At 38.6% G+C, this 12,953-nt stretch overlaps 1 protein-coding gene across 1 annotated transcript in view; it reads right to left on the bottom strand.

The window, feature by feature from the left end:
• The window catches only part of GLG1 (golgi glycoprotein 1), a 149,028-nt gene that overhangs the window by 23,951 nt on the left and 112,124 nt on the right, over window positions 1-12,953 (bottom strand). The window contains exons 7-11 of the mRNA XM_007462995.1: window positions 11,990-12,173; window positions 9,457-9,671; window positions 5,564-5,685; window positions 3,967-4,068; window positions 1,827-1,980 (exon numbers count right to left, since the gene is read on the bottom strand). Coding sequence (XP_007463057.1) covers window positions 1,827-1,980; window positions 3,967-4,068; window positions 5,564-5,685; window positions 9,457-9,671; window positions 11,990-12,173 — 777 coding nt within the window. The remainder of the gene's footprint in view (window positions 1-1,826; window positions 1,981-3,966; window positions 4,069-5,563; window positions 5,686-9,456; window positions 9,672-11,989; window positions 12,174-12,953) is intronic.

Raw genomic sequence — 12,953 nt, 5'->3', positions numbered from 1 at the left:
CATTCCCGTGACAGCTAAATGAGAAATAATAAGCAAAATACTTCAAAGGTACCAAAACCAAAACCAGAAGACACCAGATAGAACAAATCCATTGTCAGGAAAATAACAAATAAGTTTACAGTTACTTGAACCAAACTTTAAACCTCGAATCTCTTCCAGAATAAAAATTAAATGTTCTATGAGGCTTCTAAACACCTTTATCTCTAGGAATGCGATTATAAATACATTAGGCATTTTCTAATATACTGTATGAAACAATATTCTTTTCTCAGAGTATCCTGATAAAAGTGAATTAGGACTGAATCACTATGCTGTACACCTGAAACTAATATAATATTGTAAGTCAACTATACTTCAATTAAAAAATGAACTGGATTTGTTCAGATGAGGTAGAGAGTTTTTTGTTCAGGAAAATTAATTTGCCACTACTCTATGAATGTAGAGTGGAATACTGGGTCTGATTCAAGAGAGAATAAACACTTGAGTGAGGAGAACTGAGTTCAAATTTACCTAAACTTGGAACAAGCAGGTGAGAGTTACTTCAGGTCAGAACCCGACTCTTCTAGATAAGTTAATGAGAATTAAGCAGAGGGTCAAACATATGAAAACTAATATTTTGGGGAGAGTTGTGAGAAAGCTGTCATTGACAGGTACAGTCAGCCTCTCCTCCTAAAAGAGCCAACACATCTGGAGGGAGGTATGGTGGGGATAGAGAGTAACTGCTTAATCGGCATAGGAGTTTCCTTTCAGAGACATGGAAATATTTTGGAAGTAGACAGAGGTGGTGGTTGCACAACTTTGTGAATGTACTAAATGCCACTGAATTTTTCCTTCTAAAATGATTAACTTTATGTTATGTGACTTTAACCTCGATTTTTAAAAGAAGCCTATTTTTTAAAAGGACAGCATACCAGATTCCAACTTTTTCTTTATTTACAAAGACAAGGAACCTCCTACTATAGTGACTACCAAGATGCTAGGATTTAGGAGCTCCTGTGATTAATGACAGGCTCATTATACGAAGAAAAAAGTAACAACAAATTTCCATATTTTCTTACATAGCAATATAAAAACTGGGTTAATACTGCAGTAACTAAAGTATGACATTTCTTTCTGTCTGAGTCTCCTCATTCTGAATCCTAAAGTCAGACTTTTGCATTAAGCTCAGAAGGGGTATTTGCAAACATGCCTGTGAAATAATACCACCTATATTTTCTGTAACAAATGCAGGGCTGAAATGCAATAGAGTATCTCAGAAGGCTTAACAAGGCCACCCTGGAGAGCAAGCAGCATGTCAGTACGGGACCAGAAGGCAACAAATGTTACCTGACAGCCAAGCAGTCGCAAATATCCCAACAAGAGGCAGTACTCAGGGCAGACAAATACCGAGAGAGTGGGGCGTGGAGGGTGTAGCTCCAACGAGTGTGCTGCCTGAGGGGGCCTCACCAATACACGCACTATGGGCTCTGCTGCCAAGGGCAGAAGCCTAAAAACCATTTACACCTTGGCTAAGAGCTTCTAATGGATCTTTAACGCTAAATACAGTTAGGGTAGCGGCATTTGTCTACTTGTGATTTAGATTTTGGTAATTTTAAGAAAAACTGGAAATGTCCCCTCATTTTGTTAAAAACATAAAATCAGATGGAAGGAAGCTGGCAGAACAATTCTATGTACACTCACTGAGTGAAGAAGCTTCTAGTAGTGCAGCAACCCCTCCTTGCCAGATACACTAACAAAGTTTTCCTAGGATGACAGGAATCACAACAATCCACAGCAAATGAATTAAACGATGACAGGAAGAAATGAAGTCAATATTGAGTGCATACCCTCCTGCCCTGTTCCTCAGTGCGGTAGGCATGTCGGTATAAGCAAGAGAACACAGCTCCAGGAGGCATAAGTTCACTGGTTTCATTCCAACCGTGGGTGTGGCAAAGACGAGACGCATCTCCCTGGCATTTGCGGTATAAGACAGGGTCCAGCCTATAAGGTTAAGAGTTAAGAGATAACCACTCTTACTATACCTTTCCTCCCAAGACATGCTAAGGGTTTCTGCAAGGTGCTTGTTTGTGTACCCGTTGACAATCACTTCTAGGGTAATGGAGACGGCAGGTGAGCACGAGTACATTCCTGAATTTTGTTCTTCATGAACACACAGTGGTTAATCAGTAGAAGTTTGTTAATCCTTAATATAGAAGATTTAAGTTCTGCCTCAAAGATGGTATCTTCGCGGGCTTCCCTGGTGGTGCAGTGGTTGAGAGTCCGCCTGCCGACGCAGGGGACATGGGTTTGTGCCCCGGTCCAGGAAGATCCCACATGCCGCGGAGCAGCTGGGCTCGTGGGCCATGGCTGCTGAGCCTGTGCATCCGGAGCCTGTGCTCCACAATGGGAGATGCCACGGCAGTGAGAGGCCCGCGTACCGCAAAAAAAACCAAAAACAAACAAACAAACAAACAAAAAAAGATGGTATTTTCGCAATGTAAGGCACACAACATTACAATAATAGACTCAGCATTAACATGCCCTAGCTGAAATGAGACAAGGGTTGTAGCAATCACCAGGCAATTCACAACTTTTACTCAGTACTTTTTCTGTGAGTAAAAGTCAATCTTACCTGATATACTAGGTTCATTAAGATCAGGAAAGGACAGGATAAACAGTCTCCTCCTCAAGTTCTTTTCTAGTAAAACTGTTCCAGTTCTTTTCCCCAAGCAAGGTAAGGCAGTTATATTTTTAGTTTACCTGAACATGCTTATCAATTAAAAAAACTTGACATTTAACTCTGACTCTGGAGACAGTGGATTAGGTGATGAGCCTGCTGCCTCTCCAAATCAGACCAATGGACACTTCATTCTGTCTACATTATATTATCAACTCTGGGGGAGGGCTACTTAGTGGGAGGAAAAAGGCTACTATTTAAGTAGCTTTAAAGATTGGAAAGCATCCTTTGATCATGGATGAAGGAATTACAGAAGAGGAAAAAACATACTTTTTTAAGGTAATAAACTCAGTAAACACTCTGTTATTTCGGTTTAGATAGCCAGAGTAAGCACAGGGAAATTTCCACCCAAGTTTCTGAAGTCCTTTCAAGAGTTAACTTGAGGAAACAGAAATAGACACACTGAGTCTTCAAGTAATCTTCTTCCAGTAAAGTATGGGGGTAAAACATATATTAATCACCAGAAAAATAATTAATGACCAAAGTACAGTGGCTTAAAACAATCAGGAAGCAGCTGAACTTGGGAGGAACAGCCTGGTCTGGAGGTGGGAAGAGAAAATAAGACATGGGAAGAGGAAGGGATTGTAGCCAATAAACAGTTATTCTGACTATAAGAGATATACTTCTATTTCATCTACCTCCTCCCTTTTTTCTAGCTAACAGGATGAGAAGAGAATCAAGTTGTCATTTACCCAGAAGAGCTTCTTAAGACAGGATAAATTCAATTAACTTTGAATAGTAAAAGAAATAAAGCAAACTCCCATACCCAGGACAAATCAATAAAAATAAAAATCACTATAAGAGACATATCTGAAGATGCTTCTGCTGCCCCACCGCTGCCCAAGTTCTTTCTAGATAGACGTTTGTGGTATCAGAAACACTGGACCCTGACTTTCAATGTAGTAGTTAATGGGGACACTTGGGAATAGACCTGCAGGGGCTGTCTCTGCTTTTAGATACTGTTCTGAAAGCAAGAAAGAGATTTTTCTGGAGATTAGAGTGTCAGCTATCCCACAACTTAACAAAAACAAATTACTACTGATTATTTTTTAAAAATACAAGGGATAGTGACTACACAGGAGAACAGGCTGAGGCTTACCTTACTATGGCTTCAAAATACTCACTTCCAGTGCTTAAGACTCTGCGCTTCCAATGCAGGGGGCACAGGTTCGATCCCTGGTCAGGGAACTAGGATCTCACATGCCGCGTGGTCAAAAAAACCCCCAAACAAAACAAAACAAAATACTCACTTCCAATCACGGGAGATGAAATACTGCAGCTCTAAGAGACGGTGTTCACAATCTTCCACCATTTTTTCTGTGTATAAATGTTCCATCAGGCACGAGAGGATCCTGGGCATAAAACAGGGGTGAAATTGTAACTAGAGAAAGTTCTGACAATGGATTCAGAACTCTCACACCAGTATTGCTTGGTCTGTAGAAAAAGCCATTTAGCTATTTTCCTAGGGCAATCAGGGACTTTCCTGAGAATCACTCAAATTAACTCAACCTTACAGTGCTTATGCCTTCTATCAACTTTAGAGCCACTTAGCACTTAGGACTCAGCTTACACAAGAGCTGTGTGCAGCTGCTTTATATTTAACTGTTTATTATGAGAAACTTCCAACCATACAAAAGTAGAGAATCATATAATATCCATCTTCCCTTCCCATAGCTTTAAGACAAAGTTTGTTTTAACCCTATACCCTCCTTGCTAATATTTTGAAATAAATCCCAGATACCCCATCATTTCATTTGTAAATATTATACTTCAGCATGTTTCTCTATATATGAAAACATAATACCATTATCCACCAAAGAAGTAAATCTAAAAATCCTTAATATCATGAAATATCCTGTAAGCTTTCAAATTTTTCCAATTATCTCATGCCTTTTCACGTTTGTTCAAATCAGGACCCAGAAAAGGTCCATAACCTGCATTTAACTGACAGCATCTCAAATCTATTTAATCTGTAGCAGTTCCCTCCTTCCTCCCTCTCCCCTGCCCCCTTAATAGTTGACGCAGTTATTTTCATATTGGTAAATAGTCTTAATCAGTCTTAAGAGTGTTTGACTACCTCCACCAACCATACAAAGAGCTTCAAGGAAGAAGACCTTTTTTTTAACCTCCTACCACAGCATGAACATCTGGAGTATATGCACAGGAGAATGATGAGAAACATGGACTGCATTTGTTTCACACAGTTGGGTACGGCCGGCTGCAGGCTATAAAGATTTTTGCAGAATGGAAAACCTGTTCTTACTTACAACCTGGTTTTAAGAGCTGTTTGCACATCATATGGAAAAAAAACCAATACATGAGACTCAAATGCTTTATTACAGCATTTTACAGCTTTCCTAGATCTTGGATATAACTTCAGAGTTCATTTTGTCCATGATTACCCCCTCCAACCACCACATTTTGTGTTTTATTTCAATTATAATTAATTACTCTCTAATAATTATTAAGTTGCCAATGCATATGAGACAATATACACATAGGATGAAAAGTATAGAGCCAAAGCATGTTTCATTTTATCCTGTGAGTTTTTCTCTCTGATTTTTATTTGACCATTAAGTAGGATTATTCAGTGACCTAATGTCTAGGACTGTATATGCTCAGTCACTGTCAACAAACATCATGACAATGCTGGGTCTAGGTTCTCTACATCATGGATGAGGCAGAGCCCAAGTCTCAATCCCAATACTAGTTTTAACAAAAGCTGGTATGTGTTCCTGCTTAACAAAATTTCAGTTAAGTTGCTAAACCGTCTGAAAGTCATTTGGGGATATATTCCCCATGCTGCACTGCCAAATACAATATAATACCACAAATAAGATAACCTACATTGGGTCTCCGGATCTTATGTGTTTGCAGGCTGTCTGTATTACAGATTCACAAGCTTCATTCAAAGCTCTATCAATGCGGTAATCTGCACCAGGGTCAGTCTCCTGAATCAGTGTTTGAAGCTGGATTAAGAAAAATTAAGAAGGAACAAAGAAAGTCACTTATACATCTAGGATGAGCAACGTCATGTCTTCAATCAGTTCTCAGTCTGGTATATCACAATGTACTCGTAACAAGGTACTACAGTTGTCACTGGCCAAGCTCAACAGCTCTTGTCAAATACTTTCCAACTAGTTCCTCTACTTTGCAAGTTTTTCTGTTTAAGTTATTGTAGGTATAGCTGGCCTACCTGTCTGAACCATCCCTGGATGTGTGCAAAACAAGAGGACCTTACAATATAAAAGCTGCCTCTTTCCTCACATCTGTTAATCAAATTACTAAATCTGACACTCAGTGCCAAGGCAGAGTTGAGTGGAGAAGAGAAGACATTTCCAGTTAGAGATCTAATTTGCTCTTAAAAATCTAGAATTTGAATTTTGCTGCAAAGACAATGGCATAAAACAAGTATACTCTGCTTTATTAAAAAGAGATGTGAGATTTCAGTTGCAAGAAATACCAATTACAAAACACAAGAATATTACTTATAATTTCCTATTTTTCCTCAACTATTTTTTATATAACCAAGAGATGAACCAGAGCTTGTTCATTACAAGTAATACAGAAAAATACTTGTCATTATGCAGTTGAAAATGAGGATATATTCTTTAACATTTACTTTTGCTTGGTCCACACTCTGTCATAGAATAAAGTGAAAGCATGATAAGATGTGCCTCAGATTCTTTTTTCCTGTCTGAGGAGAAAGCAGTCGGGGCACAGATGAAAAACCTCTAAATTAAGGATGAGAAAACCTGAGTTCTATTAATAGCTCTGTCTCTGCCAGATACTAGCTTTGAGAACAAAGGCAAGTTGATTAACCTCTAAGTTCCAGTTTCTTTAACTGCAAAGAATTATAAGGAAGAATAATATATAGAAGGTTGTGTAAGCTGCAAAGCATTTTACAGATGTAAAAGATCATTATTACTACAGATGGGTAGCAGATGGTGTTTGGGGTGGGAATCTTAAATAACACAAAGCAAATCTGAAAACTACGGTCCTTCTGGTTGGGGTTCCTTTTGTTCCAAGTTAAAGAATTGGGGCCCTTTTTGTGTCATTGATTTAGCCTCTGTAGGAGCCTTCTCTGATCCTCATACATTTGACCTACAATCCTACAGAGGCTCGTATGAAAGCATTGACCCCATCACATACTTGATCAGAGAACAAAGATCAAAAGAAAAACTCAATTTTGTCTCTCCTAAAAGAAGTCAACAATCAAGATGAGAGAAGTATGAAAGAGATCTAATATTCTGGGATGGAACTTATTTATACCAATTCTTGGTGCAATTTGGAGAAGCTTCAAAATGCAGTGGTTAGTTAGTAGGAAGATTACTACTACTGTCAAATGACTACCAATTTTAATTTGCTGACAAAGACCAAATTATTTACTTCTTTTCCTGAGGGACATTATAAGCATCATGGGAGTCTGGAAGTTTCTCTAAGAACTTATCAGTTAAATATCCATGATTGACAGGCAAACTTTGAGAATTCTCCGTGCGTGTACCAGACTGCAGGTTCCAAAAGAAGACAGTGAATGCCCTACAGACTCTAGGAGGTCAAAGGCTCAAGGGATCACTGCTACTCTGGAATCCAGTGACAGCGGTGTGGGAAATAAACACCAAGTATGTGAACTATTACATGATGATACATCTATTCCTGCCCTGATTGCTTAGGAAAACGTGAAAAAATGCTTCCAAAAAATTAGTCTAGAGAATAGACGGCAGTCTCCTTAGGAGAGACTGGGCCAAGATTTGTTCAGCCATAACTGAAAAGAATTTAAGTTCATGATCACAGTGTATTTGGAAGAGTATACACTCATTACAATAATAATTGTTCTTATGCTTCACTATTTATTCGCTTTACTATTTGTTGAGAGATCACTAAATCAAAGCACCACCAAGCAGAGAACAAGGGAAAATTAATGGTCAACCACAGACCAATATGGAAATCTACTGTATCAAGGAAAGAAACTTTGAAAAGCAAATTATTACAAAACATTCCTCCATGTGACTGAGGATGGATAATGAAGTAGATGACTAAGGAAAACTTTCTCCCTTTGGATCACCTATCTTCAAGTTTTGTAAGCAAAGGCTAAAGACCACAGGTCCATAAAAAACAAAATGAAGTGTTTCTTGCCCACTTAGCTAAACTTAATGTGGACAAAACCACTTATATTACCTTTTGAGGCTAACCTCTAGGTTTGGAAGCACTTTTCTTTTGGGCACAAAGCAATAGGTGGGTGCTATTTATTTCTCTCTCAACAAGCTAAATTTCAAAAAGCCCTGGAGGTAAACTAGATGCTTCCAAATAAAATCAAACTAATTTCTCTTTTCTGTACACCTTAGTACAAAGTGTAGCCTCAGTAAAAATATAAGTTTAGTCCTGACCACCACCCTCCCCTTTGCATGCTGCATTAAGGATGAAATGTCTTGATTTGTTCTTGGTCTGGGGCCCAGGCACACACATTGTCACAGAAGTTTCCCAGGACAATCACCAGCAAAGACTGCTCCTGAGGAACTACATCCAGAAGGCTTCCTTCTAGCTAGGCCTGGTATTCTGGATAAGAGGCGACATTTGTCTATTTTCCCCACTATGGGATGTGTAAGTTACTGTCCACTCTGGGTCAGGGTGAGTAATAGAAGCTAAGGTGAACTTTTACTCCACGTCAAAATCCTATGGAAATTTTGTGTTTCAGACTCTGTAAAATTATGATTTTACCTGATTAGCAGGAAAATCAAATTCAATTAATATTCCGCTTTTAATAAAAAATGCCAACAACAAAAATAAGAGACTAATGAATTGCAGTTTTCTGAAGTTTCACTTAGGAGAGAATCTCAACCTTCTAATTTAGAGTATAAGGCTAAACTCTATCTTCTGTGCTTCCTAAAGGAAGGTATAGGAAACCACAGAATTCATTGTACAGGATGCCACTGTTACATTTCGTATTGTAAATTGCTCAAAGACTCTTACTCGGTAAAAAGCAATAAACATGGATAATGGTAATGAAACAGATGCACTGTATCTATTATAATACTTTGTTAAATTATATTATGTACCTGATCTATAGTTACTCAACTGTTTATGAACCTTGGATCAAGAACAACTTTATCTTCTCAAGCAAAGCACGCTAATTTTTTCCAACTGTCTTTACAGAACTGACTGTAGAGTTTGGCGGTACAGAAAGACCCTCCCATGCACAGCTGCCCTTGCTGAACGAGAAAAGATGGTGGGATTTTGAAAACGACATGCTTTCTTGATCCTTCAGGCCAGGAATTCATGCCATGCTGCGTATCGGTAATATGAAGAGAATCTTAGAAAGTTTCAATTCATTTCAGCTCTCTTTCAGCCTCAACTCAATCAAAAGTGGTGGGAGAGGCACATTCTCTTTTACTGGAAGACCTTTTCTGATTTACCAGAACCCGGTTTGCCTTAGTAAATATAATCTAGCCAGATATCTCTTCTTTAAACACTCCAGTAAACAATGCATTTCATCTATTTCTTTAAGTTTACTGTATAGTTCTTTTTATTTATTATGAGCTCGAACTTCTGCTCTGCAGCAAATTCCACGTTTTTACTCTGATATGCCTGAAGAAACAGTATTTTGTGTCTAGTTCTTAATACCTAAGGTTCACTGTGATGTCACAAATGATCCAGATAAATAAGCTGGGACAGTGTCAGGAAGAGGCTCCTCGGCTGATAAACTGTAACATTAAAAATGGCAGCGGAAAATCTGTCCTTACCGCTTGCTGGCAGTTCATTCCAAGGTTCCCTTTCTCCCCCCGAACTACTTTCATCAGACAATGCAGGGTTCGCCCTTTTCGATGCAATCCAGAACAGTGGTGTTCAATCTCCCCCCGACAGCTCAGGATGATCTCAGGGCTCAAAGAAAAGTCTTCCATCAACATGCGGCGGTAATCTAACATCTCGCCCTGGCACTCACTGCTCACTTGCCGCCCTGTTAGGATTTAAGTCACAACATTATGGATGGTGAGCTACAGGATCAGATATTACCACATATTAAAAGTACAAGTTTTTCCCTAGAATATACCAGTCATACTATTATCTAGACTGAAAAGCAGAGAATTTAGCAAAAGCTTTATCAGCATAAAGTGAGTTTAATACTCCAAAGACTAGGGTTTACCCTGTCAGTGTGCTGCCTTATACAGAATTTTATACTACTGAACCAGTAATGTATATGTTTTGCCAACAGAAGTCTTATCAATAAGATAACTAATGGGGTAAAAATGAAAGCCAGGAAAACCCCTACTGGCTTACACCCTTTAAGCTTGTGGAAAAATCGTCACTTCAAATACTCACTACAGCTCCCCAACTCTTCTTTGAGCTGTCAATGCCATCTGGGAACACTTATGAAATTTAACCAAAAAAACAGCTTTGCTGAGGTATAACTGACATATAATAAACTACACTTTTAAAACATACAATTGGATAAGTCTGACATATGCACACATCAATGAAACCATCACCACAATCAAGAGATCGAACATATATAACCATCAACTCCAAAAGCTTCCACATGTTCGTTTAGAATCCCTCCTTTCCTTTCCTCTCTACCCACTTAGCCCATGCCCAGTCAACCACTGATCTGCTTTCTGTGACTACACATTATTTTACTAGTTTGCATTTTTCAGAAGTTCATATAAATAAAGTTCATATAAATGGAATGATATGCTATGGACTCTTTTTTTTTTTGTCTGACTTCTTTCAGATTTTTTGAGATTCAGCCACAAATCAACAGTGCATTCCTTTTTACTGCTAAGTAATATTATTCCATTATGTGGCTACACTACAATTCGTTTATCCCTTAAACTGCTGATGAACATTTGGGTTATTTCCAGTTTTGGGCTATTACAAATATGCTGTTATGAGCATTCATACACAAGAGTTTATATGGATATATGCTTTTATATATCTTGGGTAACCTAGGATTTACACGGCTGGGTCATAAGTTAGATGTATGTGGAACTTCTTAAGAAACTGGCCAACTATCTTCCAAAGTAGAAATTTAAAATTCCCATCAATAGTGTAGTTCCAGTTCTTTCACATCCTACTAACACTCACATGTTCAGACATTTTAGTATTAAAAATCTGTATAACTTCTATGAATTATCTGTTCATATCCTTTGACCATTTATTTGCTGAGTCTTTTTGTGTTTCCTGTTAATTTGCAGTTTAAGGAGATTAACGCTCTATTTTTTAAATACCAAAATTAGATGTTTTGCATTCTGCTTTATAATATGCTTTTAGTAGGCAACAATCTCCACCTTTACATTTCAAGAAAATTTCATCAAACACCCAGACCATAATCAAAATTCTCCAATTTCCTCCAAAATGTCCTTCGTTTGCATGAATACCAAACATGCATGGTCTCTGGTTGCTATTCCATTGCTTTTAAGCTTAGGAGTCTTTCACTACCCAGATATGAGAAAAAAATTCAACAAAAAGTTCTGAGTTTTATTTAACAACTGATCTTTTTCCACTTAACTTTTTAATCACTAGGCAATTGTCCTAGCATTATTCATTCGACAGCTAGGAATTTCATTTTTACATCCTATAGTCCACGTTAAGAAATGTTTTTTCTGAATGACCCTGACCTTTTATATATCCTTCTTAGTTCCTTTATCAGGGATTGACTTTTGGACTGAACAGACCCCGAGACTGACCTTATAAGGTAATCCTTCCTTCTTTCACTGCTTAATTTCTTTATATCAACACTGTTAGAATAATAACAGTACTTATCACTTACCGTATGTTACGTGCTATGCCAAAAAACCTCATTCGATCCTCACAAGAACTCCTCAACACAGGTAATATATTTTTGTTTTACAGATAAGAAAAATGAGGTTTGCAGAGATGAAGAAACATAAATAATGGTGCCCAGGCAGTTAGTTTGGTGATAGAGCCATCATTTGAAGTCACGTCTCTCTGACCCAAAGCTCATATGCTATATCATTATTACGCTTCCCTGACTCTCCTAAAATTGCTGTGTGACATGCATTTTAAAAATTTTAAATTGGATTTGAGAAATATACCTTACTTAAAAAAAGCTGGGATGTAAAGAAAAACAAAATTTAGGGCTGCTGAGTTAAGAGCAAGGGGCTTCAATAAGACTTAGGGATACCAAGCCTTCAGCCTAGAGTTTTGCTTACAAAGAAAGGCTCCTGAGTCACAAGGTACAAGTGTACTCAAAAGAGCCCACATATGAGGAGACGATCCAAAAAGGAGTGAAAAAGATAAAAAGAAATTAACTCTTACCTCTATGCACAGCTGACTCCAGACACATCAGAAGGTAGGAGAGCCTGGCTTCCCGGGACCGAGGAAGGTTTTCCACGTTGCATCGGTATTTCTTCAAGTCACTCTTACAGGATTTGGCCAATGAATAACTGACTTTATAATCCTGGGCAATCAGCTTTTGGCGGGTTGTTAGTGCTTCTCGACACTGAGAAAAGAGGGCACCAAGGGAGCTGTGAGACCGCTCAGGAGGCTGAGCCATTCACATGTACCTCTAAGAAAAGCAGAGGCTCATGGCCAAGTACCGTAAACAACTGCAGTAGTTACCAAAATGTCTATGTTTAAGTTTGGTTAAAATTGAGCACAAGTGTGCTGAACTAGTGTAGCAAGAAGTAGGGGTATATGAGCAGGAAAGCCTGGAATTCTATGGTGAATTGCTGATGGTTGCAACAATAGCAACTGTCCAAAACACATAAATATTTGGTAGATTCTAATACATTCACTTGACAAAGTATTCTTTTCAACAATATCCCGAAAGTAAATTTCACCAGAATGAAAGTGGCAACTGATATAACACTCTGGAAGCTCCATTCTACACTTTTTAAATATAATTATTCAATACTAAATGATATAAGGAAGTGAAATGAAAAACATTTCTTCAGGGTTTCCCTGGTGGCGCAGTGGTTGAGAGTCCGCCTGCCGCTGCAGGGGATACGGGTTCATGCCCCGGTCCGGGAAGATCCCACATGCTGCAGAGCGGCTGGGCCCATGAGCCATGGCCGCTGAGCCTGCGCGCCGCAACGGGAGAGGCCACAACAGTGAGAGGCCCGCGTACCGAAAAAGAACACAAAAAACCCCCCCAAAAAACAAACATTTCTTCAGCTGCACAGGAAAGTAAGTGACAGGACAGCAAAGCCAAAAATAACGACTTTCAAAAGTCATAAAAGATTCTTGCATTCATCCAGGGACAAAGAACTAACAGTAATGA

This window comes from Lipotes vexillifer, unplaced genomic scaffold, assembly GCF_000442215.2.
Source record: "Lipotes vexillifer unplaced genomic scaffold, Lipotes_vexillifer_v1.1 scaffold70, whole genome shotgun sequence".
In the NCBI taxonomy this organism is placed as follows: Eukaryota; Metazoa; Chordata; class Mammalia; order Artiodactyla; family Lipotidae; genus Lipotes; species Lipotes vexillifer.
This window is presented reverse-complemented; position numbering and strand designations above follow the sequence as displayed.